General features: G+C 55.0%; 1 protein-coding gene across 1 annotated transcript in view; it reads right to left on the bottom strand.

Moving 5' to 3' along the window:
- The window catches only part of LOC135305580 (zinc finger protein 7-like), a gene marked incomplete at its 5' end in the record, with an annotated part of 49,438 nt that extends 29,510 nt beyond the window's left edge, over window positions 1-19,928 (bottom strand). Inside the window, one exon of the mRNA XM_064429314.1 lies at window positions 19,739-19,928. Within this exon, the coding sequence (XP_064285384.1) occupies window positions 19,739-19,928 (190 nt within the window). The remainder of the gene's footprint in view (window positions 1-19,738) is intronic.
- Window positions 19,929-21,643: the final 1,715 nt, after the last annotated feature.

Raw genomic sequence — 21,643 nt, 5'->3', positions numbered from 1 at the left:
TGTTTGTTCTTTATCTCATTGCTGTTCCAAAAAATTGTTCTTATCGCAGCCCAGGATCTTTGCCTTTTGTTATTTCCATGGGAGGTGGGAGGGCAGCAAGTGGCAGCATGGTTTTAGCAGGAGCAGGACATTGGGGAATCCCATTCCTAAACTCTGGCCCATGGAAACCAAACATCCCAGCTGGTCCCAGCCCTGGTGGCCATGGCAGCAGCCTTGGGAGCAGGTCCCTGGCTGGGGCTGTGGGAACCTCTTCCCTCTGGTGCCCAGGGACAGCACTGGAGGGAACGGCTGCAGCTGAGTTGGGGCAGGCTCAGGTTGGATCTCAGGAAAAGGTTTTTGCCCAGAGGCTGCTGGGGCACTGCCCAGGCTCCCCAGGGAAGGCTCCCAGCTCCAGGGCTCTCTGAGCTCCAGCAGCGTTTGGCCAGCGCTGCCAGGCCCAGGCTGGCATTGTTGGGGTGTCCTGTGCAGGGCCAGCAGTTGGACTCCAGGATCCTGATGGCTCCCTCCCAGCTCAGCCAATTCTGTGGATCTGGGATCCCATGACCCATAGCAACAGGGTCCTGGTGGTGGTTGCCCACTAAGGATCAGATTTGTCACAGGCTCTCAGAAGGATTCCATGGGGACATTCCAAGAGTCTCCAGGCTGTTCAAGTGCTGGAATGTCACAGCCAGAGACAGGGGCTCCATGGACACCTCCCAGGGTTTTCTGGGGATGATAAAGAGCCCTGTGCTCAGAGGCAGTCACAGCCATTCCATGGTGACATCCCAGGGCACCTTGGGCTGCAAAGGCACCCATCTGTCACAGGCACTCACGGGGGCTCCACGGTGACATCCCAGGAGTCCCCAGGCTGCCAAAGAGCCGGGATGTCCCAGACACTCACAGGGGTTCCTGTAATGGGCACAGTGGGAGCTTCAGGCAAAAGCTTTATTTCTTTTTTGGAGAAACTGCTGCTGAGTCATGAGATGGAGAAATGACACCCAACAGCCACCATGGATCCTCAAACTCCTGCAGGGCCCCTAGACTTCCAAAATTTATTTTATTACAGGAGAGTGGGGGTAGCTGGATCCAATCCCAGCCCCAGACTTTGTCAAAGGTGGAAAAGATTGGACAGGTGAAATTGAACCTTAATGTAATTTGTCCCCCAGGATTATCGATGGAATTCTAGATAAATTTACATAAATATAGCTCTGATTGATTCTGATCATGATTTGACAGAATGGTTTGTTTGCACCACAGATTAAATTAAAAAAAAAAGAGTTATTTACTCCACAGTATAGGAGCTATAACAATTATTAGAATATAGTGCTCTAGGAAGCAATTTTGATGTCAACAGGGCCTGGCTGGAGTTGTTGGAGCCCATTGCAGGCAGAGCCTCCTGCTCCAGCAGGAACTGCCTTTCCTGTGCCATCAGCAGGGCAGGTCCCGCTGCAGGAAAAGCCCCAGGCCAGCCCCAGCACAGGGAAGGGCTCGGGCACAAGGGCAGAGTGCCGTGCTGGGAGCTGTGCCAGGCAGAGCCTGAGGCACCAAAGGCACCTTGGCAGCAGCAGCTGCTTGCAGGCCATGGCCAGAAGCCTCCCTTGGCAGCCCGGCCTGGTGGCCAGCACTGCAGAGCTGCTGCCTCAGGGCTCATTTCTGCCTGGGCTCTGAAAAGCCACTTCTGCTCCAGGAGCCTGCCTGGGAAGCCATTGGCCACAGCACCTTGGGGACAAGATATGAATGACAAAACTCTTCATGCCAGCAGAGACAAGGCAGGGGCAGAGGAAAGGGCAGAGCCAGGCCCAGGGCACAGGGCTGCCATGGTGATGGCTGTGAGGTCACTGCCCCTGCAGCAGCCTGGCTGCCCTCAGCAGACATTCTGGCCACAAGCGTTGTGAGGGCACCCAGCACATCAGAGAACCCACACAACAGGAATTCTGTCCTTGGGGATGAGGTTGTTTCACTGGGTCAGGCTGCACAAAGCTCCTACTCTTGGACAATTCCTGTGATTCCTGTGATGGGGAATCCAGTTCTCTTGAAAAACAGTTGCAGTTTTGTGCCACTGTCATCATTGTAAAATATTTCTCCTTCTAACAAATGTAAATCCACCCTCATTCAGTTGAGAGATATTGACTCTTGTTCTTTTACTGCAAGATGTGGGACAAAATAATGATGATCACTATTTTTTCCATTTTCACAGACCTTGGAAAGTAACCAAAAATCTCCCAAGATGGGGTTTGGAGGCCTCATCACATAACCAGCAGGGAGAAGGTGGTGGCTCTGGGCTCAGTGGTGTGGAGAATGAGGACAGAACAGGAGCAGCCCGAGAGGGATTGAAGGGTGGTTTCAGAGAGGCTGGAGTTTTTCTTCATTGTGTAAAACACCCAGAGAAAAAAATAATGGCACCAAGGGTTTGAAGGTCCCCCGCCCCAGGAAGCAGGCATTCTCCCCAAACAGACAGCATCAAGTGAGGAGCGTGATTTAAAGAGGATTCTGCCCCTCCACCCTGTGGGATGTGCCCCTGGAAGCCTAGGAAATGACACTCCACCCCATCTGGTCAAAAAAGGAGTGGCCACAGAACATTTTTTTCCTTTTCTGTAACCTCGTTGGTTCAAATTCTACTGCAAAGTCCCCGCCATAGATTTTTCCATTGGTTGTCCTCCCTGATCCACTCCTTTGCAGTCCCCTGCTCCTTCTGCTATTGGACCCCGACCCTAAACTCCACCCCTACCCTGTCATATAAAACCCATGACAAGCCACCACTCCCTCTCCCCCTTCATTTCTTGTCTTGGTCCCTGGCACAATAAAGGATCCTGGGCTTTGCTAAACCAAGACCCATCCTGTTGCCTTCCTTTCCCTGTTGGTCATCGATGCCTGCCTGAGGTCTGAGACTCTGGGGCCTGGGGGAGTTGTTTTGCTGCTTACTGCAGTGGAACACAACACAAGGGCAGCTGGGGAGGCCCAGACTGGACATGAAGAGAAAGGAGTTTCCTCCCCCAGGGCAGGGCTGTGGTGCAGAAGGAGCCTGGAGCAGCCCAAGGCTTTGTGTGGGCAGGCAGAGGCAGGCAGGAGGCAGAGCTGTCAGCAAAGGAAGGGGCCAGCCAGGTGGGGCAGCCGGGGGATGACGACAGCCTGCAGGGACAGAGGCGCAGGGCAGGGACACCGTAGGACAGCCTGGGCTGCACAGGGCACAGGGATGGGCAGCAGCTGCAAGGCCCTGACAGAGCCAACTTGGGCAGCACTTTGGCCATGGCTGCTGGCCCTGGACCTGAGCCAGGAGCACGAGACAAGTGACCCTTGCAGGCCTGGGGCCTCATTGTCTCCTTGTCCCTGCTCAGCAGCCTGGCAGGGGCTGCCCCATGGTGCTGCCCTTGGCATTGCACATCCCCACATGCCAGTGCCCATCCCGGGAAGAGCCCTGAGCCAGGAGGGAGGGACAGGATCTGCCTTGCCAGGGGCTGGGGCTCAGGCCTTGGCCCTTTGCATTCCTGAAACACATCCAGGTTTGCTCAGCACCAGAGACACCTTTCCCTTGTTTGTCCCCAGCTGTCATCACTGCCTCCAGTGCTCTGCTCTGGCTGCACCCTGGGGACACTTTCTCAGTTGTGTCCTTCAATGGGCACCATTAACCCTTCAAGAAAACTTCTGTTTTTCAATCTGACTTTGAGATGTTGACAGGTTTTTGAGCACACTCTGAGGGACTGAGTCTGATGCAAAGAGCACAAAGCCCCTGAGGGTCATTAAAGTCCTTGTGCTGTGTCTGTGCTGCTGAGCTGGGCCGGGCTCCTGGCCCAGAGGCAGCTCCTGGCAAGGGCAGCGCTGCAGAGAGACAGCTCTGGCCAGGAGCAGCTCCTGTGCACAGCCCAGCAGGGCTGGGGCACTGCCAGGGCAGCTCAAGGACACCAGCAGGGCACAGCCAGAGCTGACAGGGGCTCAGCACTGGCAGGGGCTGGGGGATGTCCCAGAGGGGGCTGTGTCACAGCAGCACCTCTGTGGCTGTGTCCTAGAGGCACAGAGCAGCAAGGGGCTGTGTGACAGCACAGAGTGGGCTGTGTGAGGTCACAGGTTGGGCTATGACACCACAGAGTTTGTTGTGTGAGGTCACTGAGCAGCTACAGCATCATAGAGGAGACTGTGTGACATCACAGAGCAGGCTGTGACATCATGGCATGGCTGTATGACATCATAGAGGAGACTGAGGTCAAAGTGTGTGCTGTGACATTACAGAGTGGCAGTATGACATCACAGAGAGGGTTTTGTGACATCACTGAGGGGGTTGTGACATCACAGAGCTGTCTGTGACATCATGGAGTAGGGTATGAGGCCATAGAGCAGATCCGGACGTAACAGCTGGTGGCTCTGTGACATCAGCGAGTGGGTTGTGACATCACTAGGTGGCTGTGTAACATCATAGAGAAGACTGTGACATCACAGAACAGACTGTGACATCACAAAGCAACTTTCTGACATCACAGAGTCTTCTGGGACATCACAATGCAGCTGCATGACATTCCAGGGTGACATCCCAGAATTGGCTCTGTGACAAAACAAGGGTGCTGTTTGACATTGCAGAGTGGGCTGTGACATCACAGGTGGCTGGGTGACATCATAGGGTGCTCTGTGACATCACAGGATGCTGTATGAGATCACAGGTGGCTGTGTGACATCCTAGGGGCTGTGTGACATCACAGGGTGGCTGCTTGTCCCTGCTCAGCAGCCTGGCCGGGGCCACCCCATGGTGCTGCCCTTGGCATTGCACATCCCCACATGCCAGAGCCCATCCTGGGAAGAGCCCTGAGCAAGGAGGGAGGGACAGGATATGCCTTGTCAGGGGCTGGAGCTCAGGCCTTGGCCCTTTGCATTCCTGAAACACATCCAGGTTTATTCAGCACCAGAGGCACCTTTGCCTTTTTTGTCCCCAGCTGTCATCACTGCCTCCAGTGTTCTGCTCTGGCTGCAACCTGGGGACACTTTTTCAGTCATGTCCCTCAGTGGGACCCATTAAAACTTCAAGAAACTTCGGAGTTTAAATTTAACTTTGAGTTTTAGAGAAGTTCTTTGAAGACTCTCTCAGGGACTAAGTCTGATGTAAACAACACCAAAGCCCTGAGAGAGTCATTAAAGTTTTCCAAGTCCAATTATGGAGAAATATTTCAAAGAGCTTGTAAGACATACACATGCCTATTTTAAAGGGTTTATTTTATTACATTTCCCTTCAGAGCAGAGGCATTTGCAGCATTCTGTGATTGATATTGACCCAGGGTCTCTCCTCAGGAGCTCTGGCCTGCTCAGAGAAGCTGTGCCTTGAGCTCTGACCCAGTGTGGACAGCCTTGCTCCACATTCCCCAGCCCCATCCTGTCTGTCCTCACTCACCTGGGACCTGCTGTGCTTGTAGAGCTGGCTGCACTCAGCCTAAGAGGGGTTTTCCCTTTTTGTATTTTTTGAAGCAATCTCAAACTCCTGAGTTTCCCCACTGAACACAGACACACTGCTCAGGTGTGTGCCAGCCCAAGGTGCCACCAAAACCACTGCAGGCTGCCCTGGGCCAGCTGTGAGGGTGGATCATCAGCCCAAGCTGCACTGGGCCACTGCAAGGGGCTGTGGCCATGGACACTGCCCTGACCCCACTGCTGGGTTTGGCTGCCACGGCAACCCTGAGAAATTAAACTGTGCTTGGAAACACTGGGGAGGACTGGGACATACTGGGAAACACTGGGAACACTGTAGGAGACACTGGGATATACTGGGATACACACTGCGGAGGACTGGGATAACCTGAGAACACAAGGAATGCTGAGGGAGAATCTGGATGGACTGGGATGGACTGTGGGGGTACACTGAGACACAGTGGGACATTCTGGAACATACTGGGATATACTGGGAGTGACACTGGGAGTGACACTGGGGCATGGGACATTGCAGGGAAGACTGGGAGACACTGGGGCATACTGTGGATGGCATTGGGAGGAACTGAGAGGGACTGGGAATGAACTTATGTGTATTGGGACAAATGGTCTCTACTGGGAGGGCCTGGAGGGGCATAGTGGATGTGCTTGGTTGTACTGGGGATGAACTGGGCAATACTGAGAGGGACTGGAGGGATTGAATGGGCTGTTCCCACCTCTGCCGTCTCCCATTTGCCAAAGCTCCCATCCATCACCGCTCACAGCCAAACAGCCCAAGGGATCGGGGCCTCAAGGGCAGAGCCTGATGTCAGTGCCATCTTTTCGTTTTTCCTACAACTCCTGTCATGCTCCAGTCGCAATTGAGCCCCACTGGAGCCGGGACTGCAACGCTCGTCATGCCCCGCGCTCCACAGAGCCCACCCCGGTATCCGCCATCTGTCCCATAAGTGTCCCCCTGACCCTCCAGGATCCCTCAGTGCCCCTCAGAGCCCATTCGGGACCCCGCAAAAAGAGTCCCCGGATCCCCTGAGTGCTCCCAGCCCCACAGATGCCCGGTACAGCCGCTTCTGGGAATTCATCTCCTCTCATCCCCCGCGGCCCCAGAGCCCCTCATAGCACAGCCCTGCGCCTAAAACTGATGCCGTGCCATGCAATCTAAACAGCCTGGTTGGACCTCCCCCAACGCCCCCTAAATGCTCCTAAACACTTTGCGTTCCCCCCGAGGACATCAATTTGTGGCTCGGATGCAAAAGTGTCCACCAAGTGCCTTCCCGACCCCCAAACGCCACGTTCCCACCACTTCCGGGACTTCATCTCCCGTCATGCCCCGCCATCACCAAAAGCCATTGCAGCTGTGCCTAGAACTCCTGTGATGCTCTGCGGCCCGTTAAACCGTATTATACCCGCGCCTACAACTCCCGTCACCCCCCGTGCCCCAGAGACTCCCTTCGAGCTCCCCAAGGGCCCGCCTGGACCCTGAAGGGCCCCAAATTCCCCTCCCTGACCGCCAAAAGCTCCTGTGGACCCCCAAGTGCTCCCCTGGACCCTGAACTGTCCCTCAGAATCCCTAAGTGCCCCTCCAAGTGCCCACCCAGCTGCCCCAAGTGTCCCCCAGACTCCCAAGTTCTCTCTGAATTCCCTCCCCAGACCCACACTGCCCCAAATGTGCCCTAGAAACATCTCCAGGGACCCCTAAGTGGCCCCCTTTACCCTGTCTGAGAAAATAATAAAAAATATGACAAAAGATCTAAAAATAGCAAAAATTAGCATTAAGGAGAAATAAATGGCCAGTAGTGGTGAATGAATAAATGAAGGGAATTGTTTTATTTAGAACCACTGACAACCAATTTTTTTGATTGCTAAAAATGTATACTTTTTTTTTATTAAATATAAAAGGTAATAAAAATATAGAGTAATACTGATATAAATTTAAAAAACTAAAATTATATTTTTTAAAATTAATAAAATTTATTTATTTAAAAAATGCACACTTTTTTTATGTTTTGGGATGTCAGTCCCAGGTGAGGGAAGTCAGACATGGTGAGGCTGGGGGTGAGGAGCAGCTTGTCCAAACACGGTCAGCCTGCAAGGGGCTCATTCTTCTCTGTGCCCAGACCTCCTAAGGAGACATTCAGCATCAAGATCACTTCGGGAATGCTTCTATCACCTCTTTTCTGAACTGAAAAATAAAAAAACACCCATATGATTAAATCCAAACATCATGTGTTTGGTGCACTTTGAAATCTTCCTCCTTAACAGAACTCCAAACTGACTCCAATCACTGCACAAGCCCTGGAGACTTGAAGACAATTGAAGGGAGACAAAGAGCTCCTGATGGCTTTCTGTGTTTCAATCAGCCCCATGGTGGATTTGGGGCTGGGTCCAGGAGCCTCAGGCACTGAGAGAAGGATGAAGAAGCTGCTCAAGGAGTCAGAAGCAAAACTCCAAGTGGATTGGAGCATGTCTGGGCCCCAGTGAGGGCAGGGAGTGCCAAAGGCTCCCCAGGGACTGCTGAGAGCAGATCCTTGGGGCCAGGAGTGCAGGGAGCCCACGGCTCTGGGCAGGGAACTGCAATGCTGAGCAAGGCCTGGGCTGGCTGGGGGAAGCAGAAAGGCCAAGCCCTGAGCCCAGGCTGGGCCAGCAGGGCCTGTCCCTCACGGGTGGCTCGGGGCTCTCTGTGGGGCAGGGGGATGTGCGGGGCAGCAAGGACAAATGCCATCAACCTGCAGCCCCTGCCAGCCTGGCCAGGGAGGCCGAGGGAGAGCCAAAGTGCAGCCCCTGCCAGGAAAGTTCCTGCTGTGGGGCCTCCAGAGGCGCTGCCCGAGCCCAGGGCACAAAGGCCTGGGTGCCTGTGGCCCTGCCAGCCCTGCCCAGCCCTCGGCCATCTGTCCTGCAGGCTGTGCCCCCTGTGCGTGCTGCTCCTGTGCCCTGGCCGGCTGCACTCGCCTCTCTCGCTGTGCCCCAGCATTTCTCACCCAGCGTTTCTGTGCCCTCCCTGGGCTCCCTGCACCCAGCGCTGCCGGCTCCTGGCACACAGAGCCGGCCATGGCCCAGCCTCACGCTGCCACACCTCGAGCACCACAATTCCACCCTGGCAGGGACTTTGCTTTCTCCTCAGCTCCAGCCTGAACCTTCCAAGCTGCACTTTGGGGATGTTTCCTGCAATTCCCACTCCCAAGGAAAGCTCTGTCTCCTGCTGTTCATGAACAGAGAAGGGCTGGTGGGAGAAGTGCTGGTCAGAGGCTGTTTGGGGCACAGTCACCATGAAATTATTGACTTTTTAAATATTCTGTGAAAGAAGGAGGGACATCAATAAATCTTCTACACTGGACTTTTAAGGGCAGACTTGGGCCTGTTGAGGATGCAGATTTGGGGAGTACCAAACCAGGTATTGATTTTTTAAAGACAAACAGCCCATAAAAACAATGAGTTCCAGGAAGGATGGAAACACTTCAAAAATGAAATCTTGAAGGAGCAAGAGTAGGCTGCCCCTTTGTGCAGAAAGAAGACCCAGAGGAAGTAATGACTGGCCTGGCTGGGCATGGAGCTTTTCAAGGAAAAGGGGGATTAAAAAGGGATTAAAAAGGATATTTTTAGGGGTTAAAAAGAGGGTGCACCACCTGTGGACATAGAGGCAAGTAAATCAAGAAATGTTTAAGGATGTTGTTAGGTTGTGCAGAAAGGAAATGAGGGGGGTGAAAGCCCAGTCAGGACTTAACTTGGATACTTCTGTGAAGGATAATAAAAATGTTTTTATAAGTACATTAATGGTAAAAAGAGGGGTAAGGACAACCTGCATTTTTTATTGTGGGGTATATAGTTACAAAAGATGAGTAAAAAGCTGAGGTACTTCACCCCTTCCTTGCCTCAGTTTTCAACAATAAGACAGGCCATCCTCAGGACAAGTGTTCTCCTGAGCTGGTAGATGGGCACAAGGAGCAGAACAGCCCCCTGCAATCCAGGAGGAAGCAGCTGGGGAGCTGCTGAGCCACTCAGGTGCTCACAGGTGTCTCTGGGAGCTGATGGGATCCATCCCAGTGGGATGAGGGAACTGGTGGATGAGCTCCCCAAGCTGCTCTCCATCATTTACCATCAGTCCTGGCTCAGCAGGGAGGTCCCAGAGGAGTGGGGGTGCCAATGTGAGCCCATCCCCAAGAAGGGCTGGAAGGAGGATCTGGGGAACTCCAGGCCTGTCAGTCTGACCTGGGTGCCGGCAAGGTTATGGAACAGATCACATTGAGAGCCATCACAGGGCACCTACAGGATGGCCGAGGGATCAGAGCCAACCAGCGTGGATTTCATTATCTGCACTGATAATCTGCATGAGGGGACTGTGTCCAGCATCAGCAAATTTGCAGATGACACCAAGCTGGGTGTGAGTGTGGATCTGCTGGAGGAGAGGAGGGCTCTGCACAGGGCCCTGGACAGGCTGGATCCAGGGAACAAATCCAGCAAGGTGAGGTTGAACAAGTCCCAGTGCTGGGTCCTGCACTTTGGCCACAACAACCCCTGCAGCTCTACAGGCTGGGGACAGAGTGGCTGGACAGCAGCCAGGCAGAAAGGGACCTGCAGGGACTGATGGACAGCAGGCTGGACATGAGGCAGCAGTGTGCCCAGGTGGTCAAGATGGCCAATGGCTCCTGGCCTGGATCAGGAATGGTGTGGCCAGCGAGAGCAGGGCAGTGATTCTTCCCCTGTGCTCAGCACTGCTTGGGCAGCACTTCGAGTGCTGTGTCCAGTTGTGGGCCCCCCAATTTAGGAAGGACATGGAGGGGCTGGAGCGTGTCCAGATAAGGGCAACAAGGCTGGGGAGGGGTCTGCAGCACATGTCCTGTGAGAAGCAGGTGAGAGAACTGAGTTCATTTATCCTCCCCTGAAGAGGAGGCTTCAGGGAGACAAGGCAGTATCAGGGCACAGGTTGGACTTGATGATCTCCAAGGTCTTTTCCAACCTTGCTGATTCTGGGATTCTCTGAAACCACCCTTGGAGCAGTTCCACAATTAGCCCTGGGCCTTCTCTTCAGAAGCTCCAGCAGCCCAGGTCCCTCAGCTTCTCCTGCCAGCCCCAAAGCCCATCCTGTCAGTCCTGCAGAGCCTCTGCAGCTCCTCCTCATTGCCCAGAACAGGGAGCCCCACAGGCAGACACAGCAGCCCAGATGTGCCCCCCTGGCCTGGGGTGCCTCTGGCAAGGGAACAGCACGAGGCACTGCAGGAGTCTGCAGACAATTCCTGCAGCACTTGGAGAATGATCCTGCTCCCCAAGGGACGTTCCTAAGTCAGGAACTGCAATGGGGAGTGGGGCCAGAGAGGAAAAGGCAAACAGGGATGGGCTGTTTGCAGGGGAGGGAACAGGGGTGGGCAAGAGGAAGATATTTGTACAAGGGAAGAGTAACGAAAGCAGAGGTGAACCCAAGGAAATGCCCAGTGGAGTTTGGGGGTGGCTGCCAGGCAGATCTGGCTCTGAGCAACAGCGTCTGCAGTGGCACAGGAAACTCCCAGCTGATGGGAACAAACTTTCTGGCTGACTGCAGAGGCCAGGACAAAGCTGAGTGGTTTCCCTGGTGTCCCCCAGCCCTTGCTGGCCCCAGGGGCTGATGGCATTTGTGCTCCCTCAGGTTCATGTCCCCACAGCAACAGCATGGGGGTGCTCCCGCCTGCTCTGTGCAATGCAAACAGGGGCTCCTGAGCCAGTGCTGCCGTGTCTGTGCCTGCAAGGATGCGGCACCTGTGTGAGCTGGGGGAGAGGCCAGGGCTGCAGAGGGGGGATGTTGTTGGCAGCTCCATGAGGACGCTCTGGGACGCTGCCCTGGGTTGTGCAGCGCACTGGGGATGGATCAGCCCCTGCTCTGCTGCTCCTTCCCGTCTCCCCCAGGGCCCTTGCAGAGCCCCAGCCATGCTGTTTGCCCCCAGCCTGCCCACGGCCAGCCTGGGGCTGCTCACCCTGGGGCTTTTCTGTGCTGAGCATTGGCCTGGCCGTGTTCTTGAGAGAGCCTGGGCAAGGAGCCTGCAGCCCCCAGGGCCTGGCCTGAGGCGTCAGCGCTGCCCCAGCAGTGCCCATGGCCTGTCCCTGCTGCAGCCCCGGCACTGCCACCCCCAGGACTGTGCCCGGCCCCGAGAGCACTCAGGCCCTGCAGCAACACCAGGGCCACCGGGGCAGTGGGGCAGGGCCACGGCAGCAGCACTGGCAACACCAAGTGCTGCTGCTGCTGCTGGGCACAGCTGCTGTGCCAGCACTGATCTGCCCCAGCTCTGCACACAGACATTGCTGCTGCAGCTCCAGAGAAGGCAACAAAAGGGCATCTCTGCAGAAAACTGTGCTCGGTGCTCCTTTATTTCCTATAAAGCCACCGAGAGTGCAGCCTCTCATTGATGCTGTCTGTGGCCACAGGGAAGGTGGAGAGAAACAAGATGAGTTATGGCACAAATCATGACTTATCATTGATAACAATATGAAAAAAGTAAAACAGAGAAAAAGAATCTCCAAAATGAAACCAACAAAATGTATCAAAGATAATTTTTATTGCAAATGATTTGCAGTTATTTTCCAGCACTTTAACGTTCCCGAAAAGCATCCAGTCATCAGTCTTCCCACTGTTTCCTTGAGCTCCTGGTTCCTCAGGCTGTAGATGAGGGGGTTCAATGCTGGAGGCACCACCAAGTACAGAACTGACAGGGCTAGATCCAGGGATGGGGAAGAGATGGAGGGAGGCTTCACATGGGCAAACACTGCAGTGCTGAGGAACAGGGAGACCACGGCCAGGTGAGGGAGGGAGGTGGAAAAGGCTTTGTGCCGTCCCTGCTCAGAGGGGATCCTCAGCACAGCCCTGAAGATCTGCACATAGGAGAAAACAATGAACACAAAACAGCCAAAACCTAAACAGGAGCTAACAACCATGAGCCCAAGTTCCCTGTGGTTCGAGTGTGAGCAGGAGAGCTTGAGGATCTGGGGGATTTCACAGAAGAACTGGCCCAGGGCATTGCCATGGCAGAGGGGCAGAGAAAACGTACTGATTGTATGTAGGAGAGAATTGAGAAAGGCACTGGCCCAGGCAGCTGCTGCCATGTGGGCACAAGCTCTGCTGCCCAGGAGGGTCTCGTAGTGCAGGGGTTTGCAGATGGACACGTAGCGGTCATAGCACATGATGGTCAGGAGGGCAAGCTCTGCTCCAAGGAAGAAGAAAATCAGGAAAACCTGTGCAGCACATCCTGTGTAGGAGATGTTCCTGGTGTCCCAGAGAGAATTGTGCATGGCTTTGGGGACAGTGGTGCAGATGGAGCCCAGGTGGCTGAGGGCCAGGTTGAGCAGGAAGAAGAACATGGGCGTGTGCAGGTGGTGGCCGCAGGCTACGGCGCTGATGATGAGGCCGTTGGCCAGGAGGGCAGCCAGGGAGATGCCCAGCAAGAGGCAGAAGTGCAGGAGCTGCAGCTGCCGCGTGTCTGCCAATGCCAGCAGGAGGAAGTGGCTGATGGAGCTGCTGTTGGACATTTGCTGTGGCTGGCCATGCAGTCCTGTTCAAGGAGGACACAGTGACGAGTCAGGGCTGACTTTGCTAAACAGTGTCCAAGCCCTTTCTCCCAGCTCTGCCCCTGCTGCTCCGTGCCATCCAATTTTCCTTTTCTCAGAGCCCTTCCTTCAGCCCCATGCCTGGAGCTCTGCTGGGATCTGGCCCCGTTGCTGTGATGAGCGGGGGCTCTGCCCATGGACACCAAGGGGTCAGCTCTGCTCTGCAGCAGTATGGTTATGGGAACAGGGACAGGGGCCAGTCCTGGGCTTGGATTTCATCAGCCCAAACTGCTCCTGAGGCAGAGGAGCTCTGCTGCATCTCCTGTCCAAGGGCTAAGGAATGGTGATAGCCAAAGGCAGTTTGAGAGGGTTTCCTGCTGTGCCCATGGTGATCAGAGAGAAATGAGCAATGCAAGAGCAGTGGCTGTGACTCAGTGAAGGGTGAGGGGAGTTGCTCTGTCACCCCATCTGTCCCCAGCTGCCATTTCTGAGATCCAGGGGCAGTCCCTGTGCTCCCCTGGAAATCAGCCTGGCACAGCTGGGAGCAGAGGGACCCACAGCAGAGCAAACTGGCTCAGCCTTCCTCAGAGTCTCAGCCCCACTCTGGCCAAGGACACTCCTGTCCCCCAGTGTCCCCTGGAGGCAGCTCACAGCTTGGATGGCATCTCGAGGGTCGTGTCCATGGCACTACCTGAGGAGAGTTTACTCATTGCCAGCCTGCCCTGCCCAGAGCTCCCCGGGCACAGGGAGCTGGGACACCCCATTGCTGAACTCAGCCTGCACAGGAGGAACCCAAGGGCTGGGCCTGACCCTGCAGCTGGAACTGCCATCACAGAGAGCCCCTCAGCAATGCCAGGAGCACCTGGGCAAGGCAAGGAGAGAGAGAGCCAGGCCTGAGGAAAAGCCTTTCCCTGCCCAGCCCTGCACAGCCTCTGCCAGGCAGCACCAGGGCAGGGCAGTGGCCCTCAGGCCCTGTCAGCAGGGAATGGGCACATGGCAGGAGAGATGCCCTTCATCTCTGGGGCTGCTCTGCCACCCCAGGAGGGACTGAGGGCCCTGAGCCCCCAGGCTGAGGGCTGTGCTGGCTGGGAGGGGACACGAGGGCTGTGCTGCTGAGGGCAGTGTCTGCCCTGCAGGGCAGGGCTGGCAGTGCCACATCTGCCCTGCAGCAGGGCTTCCCTCAGCACTGCCTCCCTCCCTCCCTGCCCACGGCTCTGCTGCTGGAGCTGTCCCAGCCCGAGCTGCTCCTGTGGCCCTGGGCTCCTTCCCTGACAGAGCTGCCAGAGCCCAGCCCAGCCCCTGGGCCAGCTCTGCCCTGCAGCTGCCCGGGGCTGCAGGGATTAAAGAACAGGTCCCCCAGCCTGGGCACCATGGAAAGGTGGTGCTGGATGGGCCTGAAGGCTAGGGAGCGGGGGGGCACTTGCTGAGGTTCCCAGGAAAACTCAGGGTGATGGTTTAAGAGCCTCAGCCCCTGTTCTGCCCTGCACAGCTGAGTTTCCCTTGCCACCAAGCTGAGCCAGGGAAAAGTGGGAGCACAGATTCAGGAAAGCAGAGACCCAAGCAGGAAAGCCCTGCCCTAAATGAGCTCATGAAAAGTCCCCTCAGGAATGAGCTGGGCGTGAGCTGGAGCTCTAAGCAGCCCTGGCCCACACAGCACCCTCTCCACTGCAGCAGGACCTGCCCTGGCAGGAGTCACTCCTTGCCCCCACAGCTCCCCTGCTCTGTCCATGGGGACCTGCCAGGCAGGCTGAGAGCTGCCCCTGGCAGGTGGCACATCCCCTGGGCTGGCCAAGAGCTCTGAGGGCTGCAGGACCTGCTCTGCAGGACAGCCCTGGCAGCCCTGGCTGCAGCCCCAGCTTCAGCCCCCGCAGCCATCCCTGGCAGCAGGAGCCATCCTGCCCTGTCCCTCTAAGGGTGCCCAGGGCAGCCCTGCTCTGCAGCACATCCTCCTCCTCCTCCTGGTCCCCTGCCACAGAGAAATTGGGAGAGTCCTCCTGGCACATCCCCCAGGCTGTGGGGTGTGCTGGCTTCAGGAGATCCCTCCAGGAGCACAGGGGACATTGCCCTGCATCCACTGACTCACCATGTGGAGGGCTGTGAAGATCTTTCCCCAAGTGAAGTTTCAGCTCAATGACTTCCTCAGCCTGTCTCTGCCTGGCTCCTGTCCCCTCAGTGCCTGCAGGCAGAGCCCTCAGCCCTGCTGGGCTGGGAGAGGAGCTGGTCCTGGGAAGAGCTGTTCCTTTAAAGCTCAGCAGCACAGACACAGAACAAAGAACATTAATGACCCTCTTGGGACTTGGGTGTTGTTTACATCAGACTCAGTCCCTGAGAGAGCCTTCAAAAGACTTCTCCAGAACTCAAAGTTAAATTTAAACTCCAAAGTTTCTTGAAGTTTTAATGGGTCCCACTGAGGGACATGACTGAGAAAGTGTCCCCAGGTTCCAGTCAGAGCAGAACACTGGAGGCAGAGATGACAGCTGGGGACAAACAAGGCAAAGGTGTCTCTGGTGCTGAATAAACCTGGATGTGTTTCAGGAATGCAAAGGGCCAAGGCCTGAGCCCCAGCCCCTGGCCAGGCAGATCCTGTCCCTCCCTCCTTGCTCAGGGCTCTTCCCGGGATGGGCACTGGGATGTGGGGATGTGCAATGCCAAGGGCAGCACCATGGGGTGGCCCCGGCCAGGCTGCTGAGCAGGGACAAGCAGCCACCCTGTGATGTCACACAGTCCCTCGGATGTCACACAGCCACCTGTGATCTCATACAGCATCCTGTGATGTCACAGAGCACCCTATGATGTAACACAGCCACCTGTGATGTCACAGCCCACTCTGGGATGTCATACAGCACCCTTGTTTTGTCACAGAGCCAATTCTGGGATGTCACCCTGGAATGTCATGCAGCTGCATTGTGATGTCCCAGAAGACTCTTTGATGTCAGAAAGTTGCTTTGTGATGTCACAGTCTGTTCTGTGATGTCACAGTCTTCTCTAGGATGTTACACAGCCACCTAGTGATGTCACAACCTACTCGCTGATGTCACAGAGCCACCAGCTGTTACGTCCGGATCTGCTCTATGGCCTCATACCCTACTCCATGATGTCACAGACAGCTCTGTGATGTCACAACCCTGTGAGTGATGTCACAAAAACCTCTCTGTTATGTCATGCTGCCACTCTCTAATGTCACAGCACACACTTTGACCTCACAGCCTGCCCTATGATGTCATACAGCCATGCCATGATGTCACAGCCCACTCTGTGCTGTCACACAGCCCCTTGCTGACATCACAGCTGCTCTGTGCCTCTAGGACACAGCCACAGAGGTGCCGCTGTGACACAGCCCCCTCTGGGACATCCCCCAGCCCCTGCCAGTGCTGAGCCCCTGTCAGCTCTGGCTGTGCCCTGCTGGTGTCCCTGAGCTGCCCTGGCAGTGCCCCAGCCCTGCTGGGCTGTGCACAGGAGCTGCTCCTGGCCAGAGCTGTCTCTCTGCAGCGCTGCCCTTGCCAGGAGCTGCCTCTGGGCCAGGAGCCCGGCCCAGCTCATCAGCACAGACACAGCACAAGGACTTTAATGACCCTCTGGGGCTTTGGTGCTCTTTCTGTCTTCCATGGCCAAAGTGCTGCCCAAGTTGGCTCTGTCAGGGCCTTGCAGCTGCTGCCCATCCCTGTGCCCTGTGCAGCCCAGGCTGTCCTACGGTGTCTCTGCCCCGCACCTCTGTCCCTGCAGGCTGTCGTCATCCCCCGGCTGCCCCACCTGGCTGGCCCCTTCCTTTGCTGACAGCTCTGCCTCCTGCCTGCCTCTGCCTGCCCACACAAAGCCTTGGGCTGCTCCAGGCTCCTTCTGGGGGACGTGTTGCACCGCAGCCCTGCCCTGGCAGGGAAATTCCTTTCTCCCGCTTCCTGTCTGTGCCTCCCCAGGTGCCCTTGGTGCCATTATTGCCTTCTCATGCTTATATCCTCTTTGAAGAAAAGCTCCAGCCTCTCTGAAACCACCCTTCTAGCCCTCTCAGACTACTCCTGTTCTGTCCTCAGTCTCCACACCACTGGGCCCAGAGCTATCAGACTCTACATGCTGGTTATGTTATGAGGCCTCCAAAACCCATCTTGGGAGATTTTTGGGTCCTCTTCAAGGTCTGTGAAAATAGAAAAAAGTGGTCAAAGTTATTTTCTCCCAAATCTTGCAGTGACAGAACAAGGCTCAATGTCTTTAAACTGAATGAGGGTGGATTTACATTTGTTAAAACGAGGAAATATTTTGCAATTATGAGAGTGGCACAAAACTGCAACTGTTTTCCCAGAAAAGTGGATTTCCAACCCCAGGAATTCCACAAGAGCAGGACCTTTGTGCAGCCTGACCCAGTGAAACCCCCGCATCCCCAAGTACAGAATTCCTGTTGTGTGGGTTCTCTGATGTGCTGGGTGCCCTCACAACGCTTCTGGCCAGAATGTCTGCTGAGGGCAGCCAGGCTGCTGCAGGGGCAGTGACCTCACAGCCATCACCATGGCAGCCCTGTCCCCTGGGCCATGCTCTCCCCTTTCCTCTGCTCCTGCCTTGTCTCTGCTGGCATGAAGAGTTTTGTCACTCATATCTAGTCCCGAAGTTGCAGGGGCCAATGGCTTCCCAGGCAGGCTCCTGGAGCAGAAGTGGCTTTTCAGAGCCCAGGCAGAAATGAGCCCTGAGGCAGCAGCTCTGCAGTGCTGGCCACCAGGCCGGGCTGCCAAGGGAGGCTTCTGGCCATGGCCTGCAAGCAGCTGCTGCTGCCAAGGTGCCTTTGGTGCCTCAGGCTCTGCCTGGCACAGCTGCCAGCACGGCACTCTGCCCTTGTGCCCGAGCCCTTCCCTTTGCTGGGGCTGGCCTGGGGCTTTTCCTGCAGCGGGACCTGCCCTGCTGATGGCACAGGAAAGGCAGTTCCTGCTGGAGCAGGAGGCTCTGCCTGCAATGGGCTCCAACAACTCCAGCAAGGCCCTGTTGACATCAAAATTGCTTCCTGGAGCACTATATTCTAATAACTGCCATAATTCCAGTACTGTGGTTAAGATCTTTCTGACTAATCATGATCACAATCCATCAGGGCTGTATTTATATAAATTTATCTGGTATTCCATCGTTAATCCTGTGGGACAAATTGCATTAAGGTTCAATTCCACCTCTCCAATCTTTTATACATAAACCTTTGACAAAGTCTGGGGCTGGGATTGGATGCAGCCTCTCCCAGTCTCCTCTATTAGAAGGAATTTTACAAGTCTAGGGGTCCTGCAGGGATTTGAGGTTCCATGGTGGCTGTTGGAAGTAATTTCTCCACATCATGTCTCAACAGGAGTTTCTCCAATAAAGAAATGAAGCTTTGCCTGAAGCTCCCACTGTGCCCATGACAGGAACCCCTGTGAGTGTCTGGGACATCCCGGCTCTTTGGCAGCCTGGGGACTCCTGGAATGTCACTGTGGAGTCCCCATGAGTGCCTGTGACAGATCGGTGCCTTTGCAGCTCAAGGTGCCCTGGGATGTCACCATGGAATGGCTGTGACTGCCTCTGAGCACAGGGCTCTTTACCACCCCCATAAACCCCTGGGAGATCTCCAAGGAGCCCCTGTCTCTGTCTGTGACATTCCAGCTCTTGAACAGCCTGGAGACTTTTGGAAAGTCCCCATGGAACCCCTCTGAGGGCCTGTGGCAAATCTGATCCTTAGCAGGCAACCATCACCAGGACCATGTTGCTGTGGGTCATGGGATCCCAGATCCAGAGAATTGGCTGAGCTGGGAGGGACCCATCAGGATCCTGGAGTCCAACTGCTGGCCCTGCACAGGACACCCCAACAGTGCCAGCCTGGGCCTGGCAGTGCTGTCCAAACACTGCTGGAGCTCAGAGAGCCCTGGAGCTGGGAGCCTTCCCTGGGGAGCCTGGCCACTGCCCCAGCAGCCTCTGGGGAAAAACCTTTTCCTGAGATCCAACCTCAGTCTGCCCCAACTCAGCTGCAGCCGTTCCCTCCAGTCCTGTCCCTGGGCACCAGAGGAAAGAGGTTCCCACAGCCCCAGCCAGGGACCTGCTCCCAAGGCTGTTGCCATGGCCACCAGGGCTGGGACCAGCTGGGATGCTCGGTTTCCACAGGCCATCATTTAGGAATGGGATTCCCCCATTTTCTGCTTCTGTTCGCTGCCCTTCCGCCTCCCATGGAAATCACAAAAGGACAAGATCCCAGGCAGGGATAAGAACAATTTATTTGGAACAGCAATGAGATAAAGAACAAACAGGAACAGAAACAATATTGACAACAGAAGGGTTTTAAAAAAGGGAAAACTACAACACAACAGTATCTTCCCGGCCATAATTTCCTCCTGCGTGGAAAGGACACCCTTCTCCTCAGGGGGAGATAGAGACAGTCCCTTTCCTGCCCCTGGCAATGACCTGAGGTCGGAGTGAATGTAATGACACAGCCCTGGCCAGACCCTCATGTTCTTCAGGCTCACATCATGTCATTGGCAGGGGCAGGAAAACGAACAGGTGTCTTCCCAGCATGGATCACAGGGAACACATATCACCAGGGCTGTTCCAAACGTGGTTCTCCCATGGGGGATGAAGTTGGAGCAGTGCACAAAGCTCTTCCTGCAGTTGCAGCATTTGCATGTCTTCCTTTCGTGGTGACTCTGTTTCTGTCTGCTCAAATGAGAGCTCTGTCTGAAGCTCTTCCCACACTAGGGACGCTCGTAGGGCCTCTCCCTGGTATGGATACGCTGGTGGGTGACAGGGTGGGAGTTGCGGTTGAAGCCCTTCCCACAGTCGGGGCAGCAGAAGGGCCTCTCATCTGTGTGAATCCGCTGGTGCTGGAGGAGGTTGGAGCTGGTGTGAAACCTCTTCCCACAGTCAGGACACTCGTAGGGCCTCTCCCCAGTGTGGATGCGTTGATGCCTGACAAGTTCTGAGCTGCAGCTGAAGCCCTTCCCACACTCCCCACACTCGTAGGGCCATTCCCCAGTGTGGATCATCTGGTGGCTGATCAGGGTGCTGCTCTGCCTGAAGCACTTCCCACACTCCAAGCACATGTAGGGCTTCTCCCCATCAGGAAGCTGCTCATGGACCACCAGCTCCGATCCCTGGCTGAAGCTCTGTCCACCTTCCTGGCACAGGGTGGGTCTTTCCTCCTCAGAGCACCCTGGGCTGGGATTGAAGCCCCTCCTCCTGTGGGATCTCAGGGAATTTTCCTCCTTTTTATATGCCTGTAACATGGAGCCACTCAAATCTGCCTCTTTCATGAGGTTCTGCCATGGGGATTTGTCCTCCCTGGTCTCTATTCTCAGCTTGTCTGAGGAAGGCAGGGAAAGGAGAGGATGGGATTTGCCTCTGTGCCAGAGGGAAGGGGAAGGAAATCCCCCCAGTCCATCTCTGGCAGGATGGCGTTGGCAGTGGGGCTGTCCTGCAGACTTGGGCTGTGCTGGGCAGGGAGATGGAGCAGGAGAGATAAGGAAAGGGGCCCTGACTTTCTCCTCACCTGCCTGAGTGTCTCGAGGCATCTTCCTCTTCCTCGCAGCCTTCTCCTCCATCTGGCAGTGGGTTTGGGATGTGAAATTCTGTTTTGGGAGGAAAACAAGAGATTAGTGCATTGAGTTTTGTACTGGTTTGAAGGCAAACCAGGGGGAGATTTTAAGACAGAATTACAATTTAATAAGAAAATTAAGATCAAGGGAATGATACAGAAACACTGCCTTAAACTGACACAGTCAGGATATCACCTGACACCCTGTTGCTCAGGGTGCTGGTAGGAGTCCCATTAAATGGTGGCTGCAGTCCTGTTGCAGTGATGATCGTGATTCTGTCAAAGCAGTGATCCTGTAGAAGGGTCTGGTCTTCCTCTGAAGGTCCAGTGGTGGTGATGGAGCTCTTGTCCTCTGGGAATCCAGTAGCCAAGGTGCTCCTGGTGCTGTAAGCCTCAGCTTATATCTAGGTAGGAATGGTTGGCTCCTCCCCCTGGGCGGAGCATCCCACAATGGGATGATGTCATTTTACCAGTCCTGCAGGGACACTCAATGGCCCATTCACAGAAGAGAGCCCCTGGAAGGCGTTATCAGGGCTGAGTCATGGAAGAGATAAAGAACACTGCCCAGCCTGTTTATAACAGTTTGTGAAGATGGTGATGGAAAACATGCATTTGGTTACATCTTGCACTGCAACCTGAAACAGTGGGGTAATCCCTGCTGGGGGGGTGAACACCACCCCCCTTACCCAAACTGGCTCAGGTGTAAAGCCCTCTCCCTGAGAAGGCCTCACACACAGGGGACAATGTCACACTTGCCCCACCCCAGGGGAGGTCTCTGTCCCTGTCACTCTCTTGCCCTCCCCCCTTTTTTCTCTTTTATTCCATCTCTCTCTACCTCACATTTACTGTTCAATAAAATCCACTTTGCATTTGGTCATGTTAGCACCTTAATTGGGGCAGAGGCATCTCTCTAACAATTTTATTAACCAGATTGTGTACAATATTTTGGCACAGTGAGTTCAGGCACTGTTCTCTGACCTTGACAACAGCATGGTTCCCTCCTCTGTGGGAGGAGGGCTCTTTCTTTCCAGAGGAACTCTTGGAAACTTGGATGCAAATTCCTCTGAGCGACTTGTGGGAGAACTGATGAGGAAAATGGCTGTTGTGGGTGGCCAGTGTAAAGAAAATATTTTGTTGTCTTTCCATGAAATGTTTGTTAAATCACTGGAGGAAAGTGAGCAAATGTTACCATTGAGGCTGACAAGGTTCATTCAGGTTGAGGAACACAAGGCT

This window comes from Passer domesticus, chromosome 8, assembly GCF_036417665.1.
Source record: "Passer domesticus isolate bPasDom1 chromosome 8, bPasDom1.hap1, whole genome shotgun sequence".
Lineage (NCBI taxonomy): Eukaryota > Metazoa > Chordata > Aves > Passeriformes > Passeridae > Passer > Passer domesticus.
Note: the sequence above shows the minus strand (reverse complement) of the source record. Positions and strands in the feature narration are given on the sequence as shown.